The sequence below is a fragment of the Hirundo rustica genome, chromosome 4, assembly GCF_015227805.2.
Source record: "Hirundo rustica isolate bHirRus1 chromosome 4, bHirRus1.pri.v3, whole genome shotgun sequence".
NCBI classification, from domain to species: Eukaryota; Metazoa; Chordata; class Aves; order Passeriformes; family Hirundinidae; genus Hirundo; species Hirundo rustica.
Genome location: NC_053453.1, coordinates 28,671,349 through 28,696,168, shown reverse-complemented (window position 1 = coordinate 28,696,168; position 24,820 = coordinate 28,671,349). Strand labels below are relative to the sequence as shown.

The following is a 24,820-nucleotide window of genomic DNA, read 5'->3' as shown; positions in this document are numbered from 1 at the left end:
TGCAAAGTTCCAACACAACGACAGCAGAAGCTGTGGATAAAGATCTTCCCAAGCAGTTTTCTCTGCAAGACTGAAATACTGGGGGCATTAGGGTCCAGAAAATTTCTCCCCACCCACGGCTGCGGTGAACAGCTTGTGGTATGTATTCTCAGTGAAAATGATGGATGATGAATCTTTCAGTCAGGGATTATCAAGGCTTTTCATGAAGGAAATCTAAGGGCTAATGTTTCTCCTTTAAATTCAGTGTGATACTAATGGAGACTAACTCAAACCCAGAGATTCAATGTGAAATGTGATATAACAAGAGGAAAATGTGTTGAAAGAAGATAAACAGCACCTTTGCACTACTTTGTATAAATATAAGTGTCTCTATGTAATATTTAATAGCTCATCATGAACTATAAACCACTGGACCAAAAAAACAGTTTTTGTACAGTGTTTGCAATGCCTTTCTGAAGTCCAATTATGAAAGCCTTTCCCCTTCCCAATTAATCTGGGTTATTACTTTCTTAAAAGTTGACATACTTCATGCATGGCTTCCCTTTCATAAAAACATGCTGAATATCTAAGTAGTAAGACACAACGGATTATGCAGTGATATAAATAACGCAGATCTTGACTGTTAATTGAAACACAACGCAACACAGAGTCATGGCCTGAACTTTCAATTGCTACATGCCAAAGTAATCCTAATTGACCTTAACGGGACTGGGCATGTCCAACACACTCCTCCTGTGAGTAAACATTAGGAGGTTAGGTTAGGTCCTTATCATTCCAACATGTCTAAGGCAGCTTTTTCTTTTAGAAATGCTGGTGTTTTCAGCACGACTGTTGAAGAAACCTAATTAAAATATTTCAGGGAAACTAAATTCTTGCTTAAAAATATATTTTTACCCAGATTAGTGTCATATTGAACAAAATTCACACCATTGCAATTTCATTTTATAGTTGCTAACACACACTACATTTTTCTCTACTCTTTTTTTTTTCCCCTATAGATATTTAAACCTCAGCCTTTGACTGAGATACAGACGAATGGTTCTTTCTTCAACATTCCCCTTCCTTGTCTGACTCTATTATGAAAAAACAAAACCGGAAGAATTAAGTATCTCCCAGTTGTGCTTAAAAACAGAAAATTAAAGTATTGCAAACAGATTACTAGGCCACAAGAGGCACATTGTGGGATATAAGATGACAGCAGGGCTTTGAAATTCAAATGTAGCTCTTTTTCTTTGAAATTCTGCCATGGGTGTAGCTCTCTCAGCACTGCCCTGAAGCTGAAACAGCTGCTTTAGTTTCCTTTTACAGTGATTTCCTAATCATTCAGCTGGAAGATGAGGGGCTCAATTCTATAATTTAGTAACAAGTGAACAAAAACGCACACTGTACTTGCTAATTTCCAGAACAGCTTTTGATAACTCAGAATAATAAAAAAATCACAATCATCTTAAAGAACTGCACTTTCTGTGATCACGATGCTTCTCACAGATGCCCTGACAGATGCAGTGTACTGCAGCATCCAATCAACTTGCACTTAAATATTTAATGTGGATAAGACTTCAGCTTTTCTCAGCAGTGAAAGTGACCTTTAATATAAGGCTGAGCTACCCACTTACTTATTTCCTGTGTTCTTTTATATTTTTTTTTCCCCTACTGAGTTTGAGTGGGTAATTTAATTAAAGTCCTGTAATTTTTACTGAATTCCCCTCAACAAGACTTTGTGCACTGATTCCTCAAGGCCAGTCTGATATATGCTGCCCTTGTATTTGGGAAATTTGGTGGCATCCTGGCACTGCTTCTGAAAACTCTCTTTCTTAATGTTTAACTGTTACTGTGAAAGAATGCAGAACTCGTCACTGCTTTACTGGAAAATGTACTTGTCGGTCATTTGAACAACTTGTCCTATAGCTTTGATAAGGAAGATGAGCAAGGCAAAGCTGACTCTCATAACCAGGTGAAAAAGATTTTACTAGTCAAGAGGCCTGAAATACTAGTTAAACTACAAGAACTGCAGGATAAAAATCCCCTCCAAACAAATAAACAAAAAGTGAATGGTGAGTATACAGAAAACGACGAAGGAAGATGAGACCACCAAAACCCCAGAACGGAAAGTGAAGGGCAGGTACCGAACTTTGATGATAACAAATGCATTATGATACATTTATTTATAAATATATACTATACAAAATTTCACTGATATTTTCCTGTTTTCCTGTCTTACCATTGTTTGATGAAGTGATTAATGTCAGTTTACATAACTTATTTATCAATTGAAACTTCTCATTTGAAATCTCAGGATGTAGATCTCACCTTCCATTTAATTATGATTCCTGAAACAGGTTATTTGCTAAGTATTTTTATTTTTTTCAGTATATAGCCTTATTTTGCCCCCCAAATTTGCATTTTTTTCTCTACAAGCAAGTTTAATCTCTTTTGTATACCAAATACTTCAAATATATGTAATGAGGGTTCTCGTTTACCTCTTGCTATTACCTAGGTTCTAGACAATCTAGGTTGTAGACAATCCTTCTCCACATGCCAAACTGGGTGAATTATATTTTGTCAACAGACTTAAAACAACTCTTAAAGTTCTGAAAGTGACAGAAGGGACACTGTCATACTTTAAGCAGACCAGTATGTCATTAGAGGACACGAAGAGAAAATAATACTCCTGCTCCAACTCCAAAGCAAAAGAAGGTGTCTTCATTTGGATTACCTCATTTATATAGATTCTGGACAATGACCAGGGATTGGAGAACAAGGTTACCACCTCTCCATCCCACTGGCCAGGCTAGAAGTCAATCAGTTGTCCCTCATCAGAGAGGAATGCGAAAAACAACCACTTGTTTATGTTACAAGCGTGGAGAAGACTCCACTAGGAATGTAAACATTCACAGAAGGCTAATAGAATATGGCAACACCAGTATTTTAGAGTACTTTATCTCTCATGAGTCAACAGGTGAGACTGTCTGGTTTTTATTATAGTTTTGAGAAAGAGGAAGGATAAAGGTAGAAGAACCAAGTGTGACTTTACAGTACTGCATATGCTCAGTGCACACCCAGCTGACACCACACTGCAGTGTCCTCCACCAAGTTCTTTCCGTGGCAAGTTGTACTATATATAGCAGCTCGTGTCTGTCATACAGCATTGCCAGTCCTAACACTGCAGCAATTAAGTGGCTCAATCACCAGTTCAGGGCTGCTTTTCTTACCCATGCACACAGAAACAGCTGTTCCACTGCCTTAGGGGTTCCTTTTCTTTGACATCTACTTGGCACAAACTGTTTCCCAGGTAGCTGCTGACACATTCAGACAGTTTTGCTGCTGCAGCTTCTTAGAGCTGAAGCCTGGAAGGCTCAAATATATACTAAGCTGCAAATCCTGCAGTGTACTGCAAATCCTACAAGTGCTCTGCATATCCACACTGCCACATGTGAGGACTTCACTTGTTCTGTCACATTTAGGATTCCTAGGCAACACACATTTTTATCACATTTTTATGATTTAGCATTAGTCAGGCAAAAACTACACAAATGCAGGCTCTTCACATCTATTTGATAAAAACCACCCTGAGACTCCTCATATTTTCTTACTCATGCTCCTGTAAGGTAATTAAGAATCTTACTTGCTATGGGAACACCATTTGCTAACCAGCTTATACTAGGCTTTGGGTTGCCATTAGCTCTGCAGATCAGTGTTCCATCTTCTCCAGGAGACAAGACCAAGTTTCTGGGTGCTGTTATCCAGTATGGAGCAGCTGGGTTTAAGAAAAGAAAGGCAGCAATTATTTTCCAAAATTATATATAGAAAATCATAAGGCATGGTAATCAGAAGATAATTCAAACAAGGCATGTGTAGATATAGACTTACAGCTACACTGTTACTTCATATTTGTTACTTTATATTTACACATACATATATACATATATACACACACACACACATATATATATACACATATATACACACGTGTGTGTGATACTCAATTGTGGTAGATCACACATTGGCTGAACTGATTCTCTGGTCACCCACTGCATTAAAATTCTGAGATAAACAAGAGGATCTTTGCTTCATTTAGGGTTGCTTGCTTTGAATCTAATTTGCCTTTCCTAAAGCAAGCACAATTCATCTGAGTATGGCATTTGCAGGCACTACAGTGGTCTTTTGATTAATTGCAGAGATATCCATGCTCTTAGTAATTAGGCTGTTAGGAATGAATTTAGGTTTGATTACACAAAAAGATTTCATGTCAAGGGTGAAATTTTAAAATGGCAAAATCCTTGGTCTCACTCAATTCAATGGATGATTGCAGTGGGGCCAGATGTTTACCTGAGACAGATGAAAACACAGAGATCTAAATGGGTGAAACACTGTCCTTACTGGAAGATACTCTCATTCTCCATCCTTTTTTATAATAAATAACCACAAACGGCACATATTATCATATCTTGCAATTAATTTTCAGACTTTAGATTGATGGACAGATGCAAACAGAAAATTAAACTTCTGTTCTTAGAAAGGAGATTAAATGTGATCATAAAAAGATGCTGATCTACAACAAAATAAATTACTATTGAACATGCAAAGCAAGCAATACAGCTGATTATTTCAATGACTAATTAACTGTCATTACAGTTTTTTGTTCCATGGTATTCACAGCATACTTACAATTCCTATTTAGACAAACATGTTGGCAATGTTTTTAGAACCATAAGGCATCATGTTGGGTAAAAAACATGAAGAAGACAAGAACCCAGAAATATCAGTAAATGAGAAAAAGGAAGAAAAACGTAAGACTGTAAGATAGCAAAATAGAGGAAAGAAATAATCTGGGCTATATGAATGGAGAGAAGCAAAATGGAGAAACTGAGGATGAGATGATGATGAGAGATGAGGAGGAAGACAGAGAAACAAGAGAAAGATGCAGTCTAATAACAGATAATCAAAGGATATAAATAAATGTCGTACTTGTGCAAACTAAGGCATTATCTTACTACTGTTACAGTAAAATACCAGTTTACCCTGATGCTTACAAAGTAACATTAAAGAATGAAAAAAGATATTATAGGTAAGTAAAGGCTTTCCAGTGTTAGAATTCAGGCAGTTGAATGTTTCCTCAGGGTGATTTTTAACTATTATCATTCATCCTTTTAGCTATACTTCATCCTAGAAAGCCTGCTTCCATCCTACATCCTGGACCCTTGACAACATTACATTGAGCATAATTTTAGTATTACCTTTCACAGTTACTGAAATGACATGATGAACTGAACCTAATGTATTTCTTGCTATACATTTGTAGTTCCCAGAGTCAGCTTCTGAAACATCTATAATCTTGAGAGTTTTCTTAAAGTTTTCGAAAAATGTTCTGTTGGCTGGAAGTTCCCCACCCTCTTTGATCCAGCGGATTACTGGAGTGGGTCTGGAGAAGTAAAACCACAGAACAAATTTAGGGACTGAAGAAAAGGAAGATAAGAGTTCAATATGTTAATATTTTTAATATATGCTTTATAAATAATTATTTTAAGAGTCTCTACACAGATTCTGGGCCACACCCAACAAATATGAAAAATATGCCAGCGTTTGTTTCTAGGAAATGACAAGTCACACTAACATTGTCAATGGCCATCTGTTCATAAGATTAATAATTGCAGAATACATTAGTCTTCTGATTAATCTAAAAAACCTGATGGTTAATAAATGAAGACAAGCTTCTACTTTTAAACTGATGCTTATGGTGCTTTTAAAGGGAGCTTGTATAAAATGACAAGTTTATAACTGTCCTTTGTGTGAGCAATACATCCTAATGGTTCATGATCATTATAAACTTTACAAAAGAGCTGTAAGGAGATAGAAACATTTCTTGTGAGAAATCAAGAAAAAAAATGTCAATGCTGAGTCAAGTATAGCTACCTGTCACTGCACCAGGTCTAAATCTTGGCTATGCCCCATGTTGTCCACTGAAGCTGAAAGTTGTTCAAACACATGGAGATACATTTTGAAAATTACAAGAAATCACAATTTGTTGCTTACTGAATAGAATGTCTTCCCTCAGATAGTAATGGCTCTAGGCAAATGTTCCCTTAGCAGTCCAACATATTTTATAACGCAGACACCTAGCAAAGCTGTCTTTTAATTATGGTGTCAGTGATTTGTTTGTTTCAAACAAAATCTGCATCTGGCCCTTAGTGGACAAGTATTCCCTCACTGATTTTTGGGTTTTTTTCTTTTTCATTATATGACAGCTAAAGACACAAAATATATAAAAATATATAAAAATATATTACACTGTATTTTTTTCACAGGTTTTATCCAGCCATTTTACTGGAGTTTGGATCACCAAATACTTTTATTGCAGGGTTGTCAAATGGCATATAACTATATTGCAGATGAAGATTACCTGTGCTGATGCTACAGCCACTCACAGGGTTGGTTTTGCTGCTGCTGCTGCTGCTGGGGCAGGCACCTGAGCAGGCCACAGCTGAGACAGATGTGCACTGATGCTCAGATCAAGCTGTGCCTGTGCCCCGGGGAGCTCATGCAAGTGAACACGTGTGTGGGGCTGTGGTACATGATTTGCAATTATTGGCTTTCCTCATGGCTACCTGAGAGCACTCTGCATGATATGCCTTTGTGCACTGTAAACATATTTACAGTTCTTGAAATAGGTACTAAAGATTTTCCGCTACTATTCTATAACCAATCTATTTTCAGATTTCTTCCTGAGAATGAAACTGATTTAAAGATCAACCTAACTCACAAAGTTAAATTGCTCTTAGTAATTTTCTTTTAGCACAATAATGAGCAGAAGCAAACTTGCATTGCATTGAAGAAACAAGTACCAATTAAGGTTAATTACAATGAGAAATTAGATGTAAGGACCTGAAGATTTGTTTCAGTGATTCCCACCTAGTGGATCTACTAAGTAATTATTAACACATATAAGCAGTTTTCTTGGATTAGAACAAGAAATCCTTATCTATTTTTATATAATTTGAGAACCTTACGACTGTAAGCTTAGGAAAACAACGGAGGAGTTATTTCTGACTGCAAATCTGTGGATATGTGCCTGAGTTTATCCTATAGAATTTCTTGCTTGTGTCCTTTAAAAACAATGGCACAACCTATATCCTGTGCATAGGGTTTGGGGGTATGAGAAGGCAGAGGCCATACATGTTCACATTCCAAAGTCTGCTGATGCCCAAGTAAATGGTGGTGCTCCTTAAAAAAGCTCTTTCCATTTTACGCTTCTGCTTCTTTGAAACACATAAACTTATAGAGTGGCCACATTTTAAGCATCTCTGAAATGTTCCCCTCTCTTTCTGTATTTATATTTAGGAAAAAAAAGTCTCAAAAGTAACTCACAATCCTGCTGCGATGCACTCCAACAAAAGCACATTTCCTCTGAGTTCCACTTTGGTACTTGTGCTACCTGTTGGTGTTAGAAGAACTGGCTGCCTTTCTGTAACTGGCTTTGCTGGAACAAGAAAAGGTAAAAAAAAAAAAAAAAAAAAAAAAAAAAAAAAAAAAAAAAAAAAAAAAAAAAAAAAATTTAAAGCGTATACTAATACCAATCAAGCGCATACATCCATTCTCACATTTTGAACAGAGATTTTGCTCCACATTGGCCATTTGATTAAAAGTAATTGTGCAGCACAACTACAAAGCTGAACACATTAGGTTTTTGACAGACATAACATATCTGTTAAATGCCACAGTTTTGAACACATAGAAGAGAAATTTTGTTATTAAAAGACAGGAACAATTGATACAAAGCTTTTGCATAGGCAACTATGCAGTCTTAATCCTCAGTAGCTGCTGTTTCATTCAACAGAACTATTATGGGGAGTAAGGCCACTGGTGTGAGGCACAGTGCAAGACTGAAAGTTAATGAAATCTACTGGGCTTCCATCAAAATAAAAGTAAGGCAAAGTTATTTTAAATCAGAAATATAAACCAAGGGAGTGAAAGGTACAGTCTGCTTTGGAATATGCTTTAATATTTTCTAGATAATGTGAGGCATTGTTTAAGAAATTAATCCTTGTATTTTTCTCTTACTATATATTTAACTTTAATTCAAGCTGTTCCCCAGTCTTGCAATATAGAACTTTGATTAACCTGTAAGCAATAACACAGGCAGTTATAAATATAAGACTCATTTCTGACATTATACTCTGTTGGGTTTTGAAGTATATGATATTTCCTATGCCTTCATGGAATTCAGAGTAAGAGTTTTCTGTAATTACAGAGTGTGTTCTGTGAATACTCTAATGTTCTCTTGTAGCAATTTTAAAATATAGAATTAAATTGCTCTGAAGTGCTGTTAAGAGTCTGAAACATTACGGTAAATCATTTTGTTTTTTAAAAACGAGATTATAAACATAATAAACTCAAAGCTTGTTAGGGTACAGGATTTACTGATACACTAACATAAATACAACACTTTGTTTTAATCCAGTATGTGCTGTGAATTCCTTAATAACCAGTACACAAACAACTTAAAGCTGTGGGAGAACAGAGCAGCCGACAGCCACAGCAACAACTCAACTGCTGGCACTGCCAAGGGCTGCTGACTCACTTGGCCAGACTGAGTGTTCAGAAGAATTACCCATGGTGGTTCTGAGCTGGGAGCCAACCCAACAGTGATTTCCTCACTAACTGTAGCTAATACACTGTTTTTGTTTGGGAGCTTATTTCTTGTTTGTCCCTCCTGAATAACACGTAATTTTTATGTGGAGAAGTAAAATACTCTGTGCCCATGTTTTATTTTAGATTCACTTAAGTTATGGTTTAAAATGCACAAAGCCCCATTTCACAAGGAAGAAGACAAAAAATGGAATAAATATCAAGTATTTTCTATATCACCCAATATCAAGCGGAGAGTCTAGAATCAGAGGTGCTCCAAAGTCAGCCTTGCTAAACACACATACATCTGTTCAGGAGGATTTAATTCAGAACATACATAAGACCGTTCAACACAGATTAATGGAAAGACCAGCCTAAACACCAAACAAACAAAATTTATCCTACCCCTACGAATTTATTGGTACATTCAGCACGTTATAAAATGTGAAGTGGATCTGTTAGGTGCTTAATTGTTGTTATTTATTATGCAGCACATGACATTATAGTTCTAGTGATAATGAACATAATCAAACTACTAGGTAAATATGAAGAAAAATATAAAAAATCAACACGGTATAGAAGTAGTTTTTAAAATCTGCAGTGTGAAAGCACTCTTATTATAAGTCTTTATATTTTCTATTAGCCATATGTTACAAGAGCCTTGAAACATTAAATATTTGAAAGGATCACACTGCGCATTCCCTTTGTAAAGCATGTATTATCACCAGCACTAATTGATACCTTCATTAGAAACTGAAAAAAGGAGCAAAAGATTAAGTAGCCATGGAGGTGAAGTTAGTTAACTAAATGCTACTGTGAAACAAGGAGTACCAGTGGGGACCAGTGTAACTCACCACCATAAATATCAGTGTCACTCAAATTAGCAGCTATAGTGTCATTCAATGAATCCACTGAAATAAACAGAATATCATGAAGAAAGCATACAAGAGGGATAAATAAAAGTTCTGGGAATCAAAAGGTGATGACATGGTCACGGTGAGTTAATCAAGTGATTGATTAATTTGTTTCAATAGTTACAGTAATCATAACAACTTAATATTCTTGGAAAAACATCTGAAAACTGCTATTTTTTACACTGTTTTTTCTATGTATCAAATATTTATAAACATTTTTTCAAAACACAAAGCCTTATAAAGGGAAAAATTATAGCTTTAAAAATCAATTATATTTCAAGAAAAATGGAGATTACATTTCAAGTTTACAGAGTAATGTAATTTCTTATTCAAAATTTAAATAACAAAATTTCCTAGCAAAACACTACTTAACTTAAGCATGTAACTTGAGAACTCTGGATACATGCTGTGTAAGTATGTAACTTGGTGATGGAATACCTACTTGAAAATACTTTTACAGATATGGGTTGTTTCTGCTGTATAGTTTGCGTATGATTAAATCTTGCGTAGCAGATATAGTCCTCCCGGGTGTCTTCTGGTTGTACATTAGAAAAATAAAGATCTCCATTTAGACCTTGGGAAACTCTTTCACTTTGAGGCAGCCTTTGGAAAGCTAAGGGAAAACAAGAACATATTTATGGCAAATATAATTGACACACTGTATTACTATGATCTGCAGACTCCACATTCATTCAATTACACTTGTTTGTGGCTTGGTACATATATAGACATTTCTGAGCTTCCTGATGAAATCCCTTGTCTACCCATTCTTCCCCAGTAGGTTGATCTACAACTTACATTAGGATCTCAGCTGCTTTTGGCTTCATGCTTTTGGGCTGTATGTCTGCTTGTTTCCTCTGTTCTACAGAAATGGAAATTCACTGAATTTTAACTTAAGAGTGAAACTTCACCATCTGTGGTTTTGGTAAGCAATGATCCACTATGTAGAAAAGTTGCAAAATGTCAACTGCATAAAAAACAAACTCACCATTATCCATCCAAAATATGATAGGTGGTGGTAAGCCAACAGGAGGTCTGCAGTGCAGTACTAGTGAATCACCTTCACGAACATGATTTGGTTCTAGTTTTTCTTTCGTCCACAAAGGCGACCCTATAGAAAGTAATTTTGACACAGACAAACTATGAATTGGCAAAACCTCAAAAATTTAAAGGGAAAGTGCACAAAGTATTCCAGACAAATGGAAGAACTACATCCATCAGAATGTTAAGTCCTTAAATGTTTGCTAAAGTTTTTATATTTGTTCTTTTTTATGTTTTCTTGGAAGAAAAGCACATCAATGGTTTATTGAAAGTATAATCAACTGATTCAAATTATTTTGTCTACTCACTAAAGGTTTTATAACAGTATCTTGCAAACTTTTAACAATACCTGAAAAAAAAAGGTGGTGTGCTAAAATAAAAAAAAGGTAGACATTTTTGAAGCAGTATGATACACACACTCTTTAATTAAGATGTGAGAACAGCACATTTTAAGCTGAGAAGCTTGAAAACGAAACTGAGATAAAGCTCATAAAAAGCTGTAGAAACAACCTACCATTAATTAATAATTTTTATCTTCTTTTTAGTTCCAATCTGTTATGTTTTAAAGCCATTACAAAAACTCTGGAATACAGACTTCATAAACAGGCTAAAAATCATTATCATCAATTATACCATCAATGTCAATAAATTATCCTTAAACCCTTAAGGCTATAAATATTTTATTCTAGCAGTAGTGTCATACATACAACTCAGTTTTAAACATTCTAAGATTATTATGATGTATCAAGAAAAAACTCAGTTACTAAAGTTTTGTAAAAAAAGTATTTGAGAGAACATGTAATACAGTATTATACCTGAGTATTAGAAAACAGGCAATAACTTCTAGCATGGTCATTTGGATGACTGAATTTTTAAGACAGGAAAACAAAAAGGCAAAAAGTTCATAAGGAAAGAAGAAAACCAAAGTGTTTCACACTTTATTGAACATTAAGAGCTTTACTTACTAGAAGGCCTTATAACGATATTGTTGGAAATGGCTGCTCCTCGTTCATTCCTTGCTGTACACTGGTAAACTCCCTCATATGCTTCTGCCTTCCCACCATTCATAATATTTATGACAAGAGTCCCTGAATTTGGTTTCATTGTTACCTGTGCATCTTTATCTATATCAAAATGAGTTCCATTGCGTGTCCAGGAGAAGCTAAAACAATTTAAAAAAAGGAGAAAAGTTTATTCTGAGCTTCTTTTTGTAGATTGTATGAAGAAAAAGAAGAAAAAACTAATTAACAAAAATACATGTCATTTTTTCATTAGCAGATAAGTAAGACACACTCCAAAACTAAATTAACTAATAAAGCAATACAGAACTTTCACTATAAGAAATCTGGTAATATTTTAAGATAAAAGGTTTGACTGAACTTGTTAACAGGAGCTATTTCAAAGTCAATTTTTTTTTTTTCAAAAATACAGTAAAAAATTTTGAGGGTAATCATACATGGAAAAAAATTTATTTCCTTTCTACTAACAATGATGCGGTAACATCTGCAAGAACAGATATTGCTACAGCTGCATTAGCATTTCCATTATAAAACCTATTGTTGAAAGGGTTCATAAACCTGTCTTTAAAAACTTGCTCAGGGCTGAAATGTGTCATCTCAGGCCCCAGCAGGAGGCCATTTCTTTTAATTGGTTTGGTGATTTTGAAGTTATGCAAGTGAATTAAAGACTGCAGTGAGTTTGATTTCTTTTCATTATTCTAATGCAAATATAATTCTCTAATTGAAATTATATAGTCTGATAGCCTTTATTTAGACTAGTAGATTTATACTGATGCTACTCAAAACAAGAGATGTTTTGAAAAGTAGCCATTAGAAACGAAGACTAATAGAACTCATAAAAAATTGTAAAGAAGCAGAGATTCACAGTCTACAACTTAGATTACTGTAAACACCACTTACTTATGCTCTCTTAATGGTCAGAAGTATAGTCACAGAGAGCTTGACAACACTTGAGCAACTGAAGTGCTGAGCACTCACGGTTTCAAATGCTGTGAACAGCAGTTTTTGTACTTGTTACATATTTCAGCTTCAGAATCTTAAGCACAAACACTCTTTTTGCTGGTTAGAATGCTTCCTAAAGTATAAATGTAAATGGTACTGGAAAAGCTCAAATTCTAACTGACTCAGATAGTTGTTCTGACCTTCTGCAGCAGCTGGGCAGGACTGGACATGATATTTGCACCTTGTCTTGGGGAACAGAAGAACCAGACCTGCAGCAGTGCTGCACCACACTGAAGTGTTTTTGGGAGGACTACCATGCAGAGTGAACCAACAGTGAACCTCTTTCTTACAACTTTGCAGGTGAAGCTTCAGAATTTGGGGTTTCGGTTACCATGAATATTAAGGATGCAAGAAAGTGTAATGCAGATTCAAATAAGAGGTGGGAACAGACTGAGGTACAGACCCTTGAATTTGAGATACATGCCATTCAGAGTCTTTGCTGTTCTAGCTGTAGGTAGCAGCATACCCATAAACATTTGTGCCAGATGCTCTGACCAATAAGAAGTTATCACACATATCACACAATTCACACTGCAGGCTGAGAAAGTCTACCTTTGACTTCAAAGCTCAGGAGCAGCTCAAGTTCCAACATGCATTTGCAGGTTATCAAGAGTGATGAACCAACCAGACTAACTACTGATACAAATTAAATTAATGTCACATCTTAAAAAATAAACAAGACTAAACACAAGCTCATGCTCATTAGAAAATTCTTTACTTAAATCCCGTCACTTCCTCTGTAGCATGGGAAGAAAGCCTGATCCATGTTTGACAGGGAAGATGAGGATGTAGAGCAGAAAGCCTTGGCACATGGCTCAAGTTTGTCAGTCTCACAGACAGCACTCTTTTTCTCACTGGTAATTCCAACCATAATTGTTCAAGAGAAACATCTGCAGAAGCAATACAGTTGTCCCAAAGTGGACAATAATCATCTGGTCCTCGAGATCAACACCCACACTCTTAAAAGTGGCATTGGGCCAGCCAAATTAAAATGCTGGTAAACACAGCAGCTCTGTGGCATTATTGTCCTCAACAGGGTGAGAGTAGGGTAAGAGTATCCCAGATAATCTCCATCTCCTCCATTCTGCTGCCCAGCATGATAATGACAATGATGTCAAGGCAATCAGCAGGAATAATGCAGATAAAAACCTGGTTATTCAGAAAAAATACATCTAACAAGTTCTGTCTGCGTCAGAATGAGCAGTTTTAGATGAACCTTGCTAGTAAGGTGTAGCACAACACTGCTGGACCAGAGAGATACACATGTCTATGTTCATAGTCTCTGCAATCAGAAGCAGTTACTAACAATGCCAGAATGTATAATGGCTACTGATGTTTCCAGTGCAGGTACTCAGTACCTTGAAAGGAGTACATTCCAAATATTTCAAGATGCTAAAAGAGGATATTAAAATAGACGATGATCAGGAATCTGATCCATTTCTGCCAACACCAAAACTTAAGGCTATTAAATGCACAAGGCTGCTGAACAATAAAACTTATACAGACTAATTTCTGACAAATTATATTTCAAGATCATCCTCATAAAATGGAATTATTTACAAAACATTACATTCAAATGCATTAGCGTTAGTCTGACTTTATTCAATGTCCATTCTGCTTAAACTATGCCCAAACCTGGCACATCATTCAGTTCATAGTACAGCATATCTCCTAGTGTGTTCCACTGGCATTTACCTATCTGCTCTTGTAATAATCAAGTATTATTTTATTGTTAGAGTTTTGAGAAGAAAAAAATGCTACAATTGCTTGATGACTCTAGAAACATTTAAATATCAAGTGTTTTAAGAGTCAAAATTGTGCCACTATCTGGTAGCTATGTCATTTACAAAGGTGCAGAAGTGTACATGTTTTTGCATGTGCAAGCACATCTATATAGATAAACTTGATCTTGTTAGTTTAGAAAAATTACAGTATGTTCTCCTTGAACTCCAGAGTTCTTCCATGCCCTTAGGCCAATAAAAGAAAAGAAAAAAAAAACACCAAATCAACAACAAAAAAGCTACTAACCTAGGAGGTGGCTTTCCTTTGGCTTCACATTGTATTACAATATTCTCTCGAGGGTCAACAATGTAATCTTTTGGAGATTGCTGAGTTATCGTAGGAGGTTGTGACACTTCATTATGAAATACAACAAAGAGAGATGATTTCAACAATATTTTCAAAGTATCACCAAGACACTTTTGTAAGCAGAGAAAGAAGAATTGCAGTTAGCAACCGAATCATTAATAGAAGAGTACCCTTAATAGAAAGTACCCTTTGTATCAGGAGGCTGAAGGTCTCTACCCTTGTAAATCAGCGTAGCCATACTAACTTCCTACTGAGATATCCTGATTTACAGCGGATGAAGATCTTGGCCAAAAAGTTTAATGAAAGTATCATTTCTATACCTCAGATTTCAACAGATTTTCACAAAACCAAAGGACACTCAAATTCTAAGTCCAACAAATCTGAAATGAAGACTTGCAAGACATAAACCTCCACAAAATGGTTTTTTACCACACAGAAGGAAAAAATATACATTGCTTTGTGCTTCTAAACATTTTTTGTATTTTCAAATTCTCTGTGGGTGAAATCTTGCCACACATTTATTGTGCTTAACATACAGCATTAATCTACAAAGCATGCTTTTAAGGACTACTTTTCAGGAGTAAAAAATGCTCATAACATAAATAGCAAAAAAAATAGTATCTAGTTTCCAAATAAAGTAAACATGTAGGAAAAGTAAAGCACTGATTCCCCTTAAGAAACCCATTAAAAAAACACTCAGTCTAGTGAACTGTCCCAGAAGAAGCAACCATTTAACATTTGTGATTTGCTCAGTACTATAAAGCAAGTAGCACAGAAAAAAAATGATTCACCTGATAAAGTAGTTGGGGTCTACCTATTGTAAGTAATTCATAACCTATTACCATTATCTATGCCCATTTCTGCGTTAAAAAATACTGTTTGTGATAATAAGATTGTGAGAAATTCCTCAACATTATTCATGTGTTTATAGTTTAGTGTCACCTAAATAAACCTGTTTAATAACATGCCCATGAACATCCCTGTCTTAGTGCTGTAAATCATCTGTCCAGCAATACCCTTTGCTAGTGTGTTGGGGTAATTTCTAGCCACTGGCAATCATCAGAGTTAGCTGTGTTCTCATGCCTCACTCTAGACAGTTAAAATTTTACAACTGGGATTTTTATTTAAGTCTTCCTTAAGCATACCATTATACATTAAGTACTCCTTGGCACAGACAGAGGTAGCTGTCTGTAAAATCCTACCTGCAAGAAACAGCAATGAAAAGAAATCAGATCATGGAATCAAAAAATCACAGCAGGTAAACAGAACAGAACAGGCCACAGGGAGCTGGGTTCTGCTCCTCACTGCACAGGGGAGAATCCTTTAAAGAGGGAGGCAACATTTTTACACGGCGCTTTAAGAGAGGCATTTCTCAGGGTCAGTACATGTCAGATGCTTACTTGGGAAAAGCAAATACACTCTGAAAAAGAATATGACACAAATACTGCCCAACCTACAGGATATTCCATCTGATGTACATCAAATACCTGGAATCTCCACTCCTGTGTTATGGACTGCACTTAAAAATTATTAAATTAACCATAAAACTAAAGCTAAGTTAGAACCAATAAAATATGAGGTCTACTTAAAGAGCTATATCTACCGTGGATATAAAAATATGTCCTTATCAGATAGGTAAAACAGTACAAAAGTACATATATTCCAATAAATTTATTTTTATCAAATATATTTACTCCTGAAAGTAGTAATAAAACAATGCACATGCTGATATTGAGTGAAGATTCCAATGTTCAAATAGCACATCATCAAAAATCACACAGTTAATTTATTCAGAATATCAGAATGTTTTATGTACAGTAGTAATTTCTGAACACTGCATGCACAAAACATCTAGATAAAGCAAACCAAATTATCAGCAAAATGTCAGAAACACACATTTTTGGACTGCAAATTCATTCTGCAACAAAAACTGTATTAATTTTCAGCAGCACGCAGCCTATTTTTAGTGAAAAGTAACTTACATTCTTCTAGAAGTTTTGCTTTTATTCCCACATCAGAATCAGCAGTTGAATGGACAAATGGAGATTAAAGAGAAACATTTGTTAGTGAAGAGAAAATTAGCAAATTTGAGAGGGAAGATAAGTATCTCTGAGTAGTACATTGGTCACCATTAAAAAGAAAACATTTAAAGCATTCAGCACTGCAACCCATGCAGCGATGGCTGAAATTCCTGCCACAATTTCCATTATGTCAGATATTACTACATTTATCTTAAAGCTCTTGGTATGAGAAACTTTCCTGAAGTGTTGACTTTTTAAAAGCAACTATGCTATGTGATTTTGGCCTTGCAAGGACATAAAACACTAATAACTGAGGAGACAGCAGCAAATCAGAATTAAGGGAGTGCACTACCCTCATGCTGCAGTCAAAATCAATCCACCAACATGGAAGAACAAAGAGAATGCCTCAGGCTAAAATTACTCTTGTAAAGACAAAACCACCTAGTTCTACTCAACAGACTTGCAACCCTTTTTTGTCTGAAAAATAACTAAACAAAAAAAATTTCATCTTAGCTGTCAGATCTTTATTGCTTACTTCCAGTGTTTTGTATAAACATGTCTCTTTATCAATAAGCCAAATGTCTTTGAGTCCCCTACATTTTCAGTCATTCCTTGCCTGCTTTGAGGAGACACTGACTAGGAACTAATGAACTTGCTATGAACAGGAATTTCTAACCTGGATGAAACCTAAATATTCAACTAATCAAGTGTGTTCTCACCACCAGATCTCTATGGTGGATATGCAGGGAAGACCCACAAAAAAGCAGAAGTCCTTCCCCTTGTGGGGCTCTCCCAGAGCCCATTCTCATCATTATTTATGAAAGCAATACCACCATTCTAGATGTAATTTCTGGCTAAAAATTCAAGTATGTGACTTTATCAGATCTCACAAAGTTATTAAGCATGAAGTAGAAGGGAATTAAATTCTCAGTACAGAATTAAAATCATACATCCAAGAGGGCTATTCATTTTTGTCTCTTGATGCATTTCAGGTAAATTTAACCCAAAATCTTGCTCTTAAGATAATGATATTAGAGAGGTGCAGGATTTGTATTAGTTGCTAAACTATAAGATGGTTTAAAACACTATATATAGCCTGCAAAGATGTTTAAAGAGAAAAACTATGTTTTTAAAGTAACACATTAATTTATTCATGAGACTTTCAAGGCCTTTTTTAACCCACATCTTTTTGCTCTAAATGCATTTACAACACAACAAGTTGGATGTGATTCATATATATTGATTTTGTTACAGAAACACAGGTCATTGGTTTGATAGGCCTGTAAAATGCATGGGGAAAAACAAAACACCGAAGCACTTGCAATGTATGTCAATGATGATTAAAGAAAAACGTGCATTTCTGGAAGGCAGGAAGGTATCAAAACCACAGGGGTAAAGAAAACCATGCAAATTAAAATCACAGGCAAATTTACTGATGTATTAATCCATCAATTAAACACCAGCCCTAATGTTCTCTTCTTGGTAATTAGTTAAACAAATGAATAGTCACTGAGAGGTGCAACATGGTTCACTGAATTTTGAAAATGTGATCAAGAGAAAGCAAACAGCAACCTGAAACATGAGTAATTTAATAAAATTAGCTATTGAGAATATGAAATGCAGCAGCTACCACTGCTTCCTTTTCAGCAAGGAGTGCTACCTTCGAGGTTCCTCACTAACAGAGTCTTATATTAGACAAGAACTTCAGATCTTGGGATTTCCCCTCCTCCAGATGTTTCCTCACATTGGAACATGGAGTTCCCTGCTCAGCACATTTTTAACATGTTTTTAAGTAAAAGTCCTTAACAGTTTTCAGGCACTACTTAAGAAACCCAAGAGTCTTACTTACCCTTTTGCATCAACAAAAAGATGCTTTGAGTGTCTGAATTTTAGGTATTTGAATTTTTTATTAGCTCTCATATCGACTCCTGGGAACCTCTTCTCTGAAGGTAAGGGTGATTGTTTACAGCAAGCAGGAATTATCCTGGGATTTTTAGAAAATTATCAATATGTTCTTAATTTCACAAATAATTAGCAAGGCTTTTCTGCCCTTCTTCAATTTGATCAAAGGCACACTGAAGTGTAAGTAGGATTCTGTGAGAATCCTTTGTTAAACCTCCTCAAGTGAACAACATAACTCATTTTATATGCACAGGTTTTGAAAATCTTCAGTAAGTAATTGTAAATATTCATAATTATAATGTCCTGATTGAAGTGACCACACTCTATTTTTAGCTCCATGCTGGAGTTATCTTCAGCTTCCTACAGAAATTATTTAACTAATCTTCCATTATTCTGCATTTATTTATCACATTAATACTTACAGTCAAGAGGTACATCCAGTGCAGAAATAATTTGGCACAGAAAGAGGACCAGGGAAGTTTTGCTTGTAGGAATGCTCATCTTTTTCATCATTGCTTTAGGCTGTACTGAGTAAATCACACTTGAAGAATGTGAAGCTCAACTTCGTAAGACTAGATAGCTTGCAGTAGTTATGTAAGTATAGACAAGAAACCTGGTAAATAATAATAAAAAAAGAACAATATGCGGATACAGTGGAGACTTAAATGATCACATGCATCTTAATAATATCATGAAATACAAGCAGTCTAAATACTATATCTAAAGATAAGAGTTACACCATGCATTCTACTGAAATCCAAGAAACTCACAAGTCCTTAGGTCACCTAGGTCTTAACACTTTCCTAAAGAAGTTATTGAAGAACTCCTATAACCTTAGTGAATGGAAATACAAATGCCTGTCTTAAGAAGGATAAAGCATCAGTCAATCCATCTCATTAAAAAAGAGTATATACTAAAGATATAGTCTTCTGAAGTAGATTGAGTGGATTAAAGCTCTGGATGCTCACCTAAGTCTCTCCTTCAAGCACCCTGCACCATTCTTGGAAAGAAGCATTTTAGGCATCTACTCCAATGAAAAGATTTCAAGCCATGAATTTGCTAAGTAAACTGTGGAATCTTTCTACAGCTTTGAGTATAAGTATCCCACTTCTCCCTACTTTGGAACTCTTTCTAATAAAACAGCTTTAGACTGAATACACAAGATTTCATGAAGGTGCTGAGGTGCTACCATGTGTACTGTACCTAGGCTCCTATTTCTGGATATCTGATTCCTCTCAAAATAGATAACATCAAAATACTTTGTCATTTCTAGCCTGAACCCAAAATCTAATTAACTGCCAGCATATTCTCAGACACTCTTCTCTTCCTTTCAGATGTGACGAACTGTCAGAAATGAAACTTAAGGGAAATCTGTTCTTTGAAATGTGCTCGATTTCCCCCCTCAGCCAAGCATGAGAGATCATATTAGCCATGCAGAATGATTCTGTCTCCCTCCTTATTTTCTGCATTCAGGACCAAGCTCTAGCTGAGAAGAAAGTTGGAGGAGTGAAAACTAGCTGTCTGCAAGCCCCATCAGCATCACCAGCGACCTACAAAGAGCTACGCAGCCCTAGAAGTCCAAACGATGCTTACACAATGCGTTCTCAGCAAATGGACATCCACTGAGAAAGTACCTTCCAGATGCCAGATGGATCAGAAAGTTCACAGTGATCAGCATTAATACACCTTGAAGGGAACACTTGCTCAGTTCTGACTACAGATATGAAACACAATGCTAGCCAGTCTACGGGGAGTTAAAGTTGCAAAGAAGCAGCCGCTTTATGCATGTTAAATTAAATGTTGTTTGTACTTCCTGAAGTTACTAAAACCAGCCTATGGTAAGAATTGCCCTGAATTTTCACATTACAGAAGAAATTATGCCTCTTAATTGCCGCTGTAAATTATCTTTCTCTTTGTACAGCCCTCTGAGCAGAGACTGGAACTAGAAACTAGAACTGAGGTGTGGAGTTCTACTTCTCATCCAAACCTAGGACATCAAACTCCCTGATTCTTACTGTCACTGTCTGTAAAACAGATTTTTCTTTCAAAATAAGAATATTTCAGTAGGATAAAATTCTAGACATGTATTACTTGGAGTTGTTGGGAACTGCTGACTGGGGCATCATGGGAGAGGGCAAGTTGCTTATTGACATTCCAAACCATCTCTAGGACTACATATTGTAATGTAACAACTAATTATTTATCATGGCAGATTAGAAAAATTACAAAATACATCAGAAGAGACTACACCATAGTTCTGGCCTTTGCATAATTATTTATACATACTGAAACTGCACAAGTAGTCAAGGTGGCGTGCCTACCTACAAAATAATTAGAAAGGGGTTCAGACATATAGCAGGCAATGCATGAAAAATATTCAGACTTTCCAAGAAAAAATAAACTGAACTTTCTTACATTTTAAATGAGCACCCTAAATTGCTGGGGGTTGATCTGGGAAAGGTGAGAAGTGTTTCCTCCACCCCATTTTGGCACATTCAGTTTACCCTGCTGCAGAGAGCAAGGGGAAGGAGTAGAGTTTCGGTCAAAAGTGCCTAAGAACAGCCCAACACATTTCCTGCAATGAAGTGCTCTCCAGAAAAGCTGATTTTATTCCATCAACTACAGCTGTCTGCTCTTCTCCAGTTAAACTAGTTTTTAACCCACTGTTCTCCTGATCTTTATGCCATCTCCTTATTACAGTATCACTGAATTATCGAGGTGCCCTCACTGTGCAGTGAGTGACCTGGGGTTTACAGGATACTCTTTGAAGTATTGCACAAGTGAACCTTGACTTCTGTTGTTTCTTCTCCACGCAAAGTTTCAGTTCTCCTTATGAAACCCTGAAAACCTGATTATCCACTTTACTGTCTTGTTCTTTCGACATGTAAAATGAGTATTGCAGTGATTTGAGAGTATTGTAAAATTAAATAGCATTCACTTTGAAGAAGTACAAATGAATACACAAGCGCTGGTGAATCAGGCAGGGGTAATTAATATGATTGGGAAAGTAATACTCTTGAGAAATTGTCTCATATTGTCTACCTCTGCTACTGCAAAGTTCCAGTAGGATAACTATTGAATCCACTGCCAGGATGTTTGGATATAATATGGGAATTCAGCCTCAGAGAGCCAATGTGCCCAAAGGGTTTGCGATAGAACATTACAGAAAATTATTTTAGGGTTGTCAGCACAACTGGGTGCTCTTGCTGAATATAGTCAAGATTAAATCTGGCATAATTTAGTATGAATACAACAGCTGCTATGCAGAATTAAACATTGCTTTGACAAAACATTATCTGCTACAAAATAAGGACAGGCCTCTAAGCACATATCTATGTAAAGGCTTCGATTGCAAAACATGAAATATTTATACAACAGATTGCCTTTTCCTCCAGATAATTTATTTACAATCTCTTGTAACTCAGACATTTTTTCCTACCCCTTTCATAGGAAAACACCTATATTGTGACAGTTAGTTCAGGAGTTTACTCACCAATTTGTACAAAATAAGATTTTCTATACCTCCGTATCTGATATGCACCTAACAAAATGTCACTTGTTATGTCTTCTGTGCTTCTTGATGAGCTGCTGATTGTGACTAACAACATGGACTAAAGGTTGAAGCTATGGGGTAGCAAACAGGAGTCGAGGTAAATAAAAATGCATAAGCAAAGTGGAGCAGTGTTTCATCACGAAGTATAATTTCAAAAGGTAAGGGTTTTATTTGTGTATTACAAAAGAACCAGGATCAAGTGAGAGACATCAACCTTTTTTTTCACTTAGAAAAAACCAACCAAACAACTGCTTTTTAAAAATGACCCACAGAAAGCCACAATTAGAAGAATGAAAGAACCTGAGGTGAGCCTGATGTAGACTGTATGGCACAAGATCAAAATACTGATTGTTCCCAGTCATCTCTTCACTGGGACCATTTGGCTATAAACAGCAAAAACAGATACTTCACAAACACTGAAGAACTAGGAAAAACAGCATGTATGTGGAAGGAATAATTTGGAAGGCAGACTTAAAGATTCCTTTTGTAAATCAAAAGGAGCAAGGATCTTCTCAATTTTAAGAGCTCAAGAGCAAATGAATCACTGAATTGTTAAGGTTGGAAAAGACCTTTAAGATCATCAAGCCTAACTATCAGCCCAGCACTGCCAAATCTGACACTTGTGTCTATGTGCCACACTACATGTGTTTAAATACCTCCAGGGATGAGGACTCAAAAACTTCCCTGAGAAGCCTGTTACAGTGCTTGATAATTATTTCAGTAAAGAATTTTTTCCTAATATTTAATCTAAACCTTCCCTGGAGCAATTTGAGACTGTCCCCTCCCTCGCAGCTTGGGAGAAGACACTGGTACACAATGGGTTACATCCTTCCCCTTTGAAGGAGTATCCATCCTACCTACTCACTCTGATACTCCCTGAATTGTGTCCAGGCACTGTAGAAGAATTACCATTGGGTCAGGTGAGGAGCTGCCAAAGAGAGTGTTAACATCTGAACAGTATCCACGAGTGTAGAGCAAATACCCACACATCCACACATGCACACACAGAGGATATTTTACTATACTATACCAGTACAGAATAATACTGATTTCTGATTGGAATATTAATACAGACACACACACTATCAATTGGCACCTCAAGGCTGAGTCAATTGACACTCCAAATGACAGAGAGGACACATTTTTCCTCTAGCTATCTTCAACAGAAGCATACAGCATCTTTAATTTCCTTGTAAGTGTTGCTGCAATATTTCTTCTTTAGGATGTAAGAGCGTAAGGAAGCGTGTTTACTGAAATTCAACCTTGTGCAAAGTTAAGACAGTATTTTCTAAATGTAATATTGTTTCAGAGAGATTTGATGCACCACTAATTATGCATTTCTACTCAATTACATTATATTTAAGACAAAAACATCTTTAGAAATGTGAATGGAAATCATTATAAGAAATGTGAAAGGGTTATTAAATTGCAAGACAGAACAACTGGAATATTTCATACACATTAGGAAAAAAAGCATTCTCTTCCATATAGACATGACTTAATTAATGCAGAATAAGTTAGCCAGTGCAGATTAGAGAAAAATTATTACTTAGCAAAAAACTTCCTCTGTTTCATTTGTCTAATGCCTGTATTTTTTCTCACAATGAAAATCAGATATAATTGGAATATACAAAAAATAAACAGTTTTCAAGGAAATCTGTTTCATAGCAGTCAAATCTACAGAAACATGAAAAGCAATTTCAAATGGTATGAAGGTATTTAATGATTTGTACATAAAAAAGGTGCTGAAGACTACAATCAAAAAGCACAAAATGCTTGCTTTTGGGGACAACTGCAATACCCTTATCACTTAATGGAAGGTCTTTACAGGACTTATGTGTTTTACACAACTATGCTAACTATGCAAGTATTAATAAGATGATTTGAAACATTTTTGAACAAATAAATTTGAATGTCATGCTTCTTTTTTAGGTTATCTAGCATTTGCAATAATAGGTCACATAAAAACCCCCACTAATTGGAAACAATTATTTAATAAAAATCTTGCAAACAGAAACAGATAACAACCCACTTAGCATTGTACTACCTAAGTGGCATGGACACAGCACTACTAGAAACAATAATGCTATATAACAAGAATAATTCTAAATGTTTTTATGGAGGTACCATGACGTAATAGACTAAACACCCATGTATGTGTTGACAGAGTTGAGTAGCATTCAAAATTCTGCTCTTGAATAATTTTGCAGTAAGTTCAGCCCCCACTGGTTTGCTTTCCCCATCCATCTCTTACCTATTAGATGTAAATTATCCAAGTTATGAACTATTTCCAGGTAGCTGGTCTTAATCTACGTACCACAGGACACATAGCTTTAGAGTGTCTGAACAGAGGTGTCAATAAAAAGGAACAATTCTTAAAACTTTCTAAAAGCACATCAAATTGAACTATTCTCATCCTCTAGAACCCTGGAAAACACCACATTGCTTTCCTCCGAGTTTTTGTCACAATCTACTATAAATTTATCCTTTAAAGTCATCTAAATCATCTTTTGTGACCTCCCGTTTATGAAACTTAAGCTCATTGCTTTGGATTTGGCTGCACTGTACATGTTATAGGGACATCCATTTAAAAAGAACTGGATAAAAAATTAACTCATCAGATAGAACTCCTGAATTCAACAAGATCTCCTCAGG

At 35.9% G+C, this 24,820-nt stretch overlaps 1 protein-coding gene across 37 annotated transcripts in view; it reads right to left on the bottom strand.

The window, feature by feature from the left end:
* Positions 1-24,820, bottom strand: part of NRCAM (neuronal cell adhesion molecule) — a 147,463-nt gene that overhangs the window by 47,504 nt on the left and 75,139 nt on the right. For 20 of the 37 annotated variants that reach the window (XM_040061070.2, XM_040061072.2, XM_040061073.2 and 17 more), the window contains 10 exons: positions 19,035-19,225; positions 16,672-16,689; positions 14,630-14,735; positions 11,546-11,742; positions 10,528-10,650; positions 9,982-10,152; positions 9,480-9,536; positions 7,366-7,477; positions 5,238-5,422; positions 3,626-3,757 (listed from right to left, as the gene is read on the bottom strand). In XM_040061070.2, coding sequence (XP_039917004.1) covers positions 3,626-3,757; positions 5,238-5,422; positions 7,366-7,477; positions 9,480-9,536; positions 9,982-10,152; positions 10,528-10,650; positions 11,546-11,742; positions 14,630-14,735; positions 16,672-16,689; positions 19,035-19,125 — 1,192 coding nt within the window. In that variant the 5' untranslated portion in view covers positions 19,126-19,225. The remainder of the gene's footprint in view (positions 1-3,625; positions 3,758-5,237; positions 5,423-7,365; positions 7,478-9,479; positions 9,537-9,981; positions 10,153-10,527; positions 10,651-11,545; positions 11,743-14,629; positions 14,736-16,671; positions 16,690-19,034; positions 19,226-24,820) is intronic. The other 17 variants (XM_040061088.2, XM_040061075.2, XM_040061076.2 and 14 more) reach the window with 3 other exon arrangements.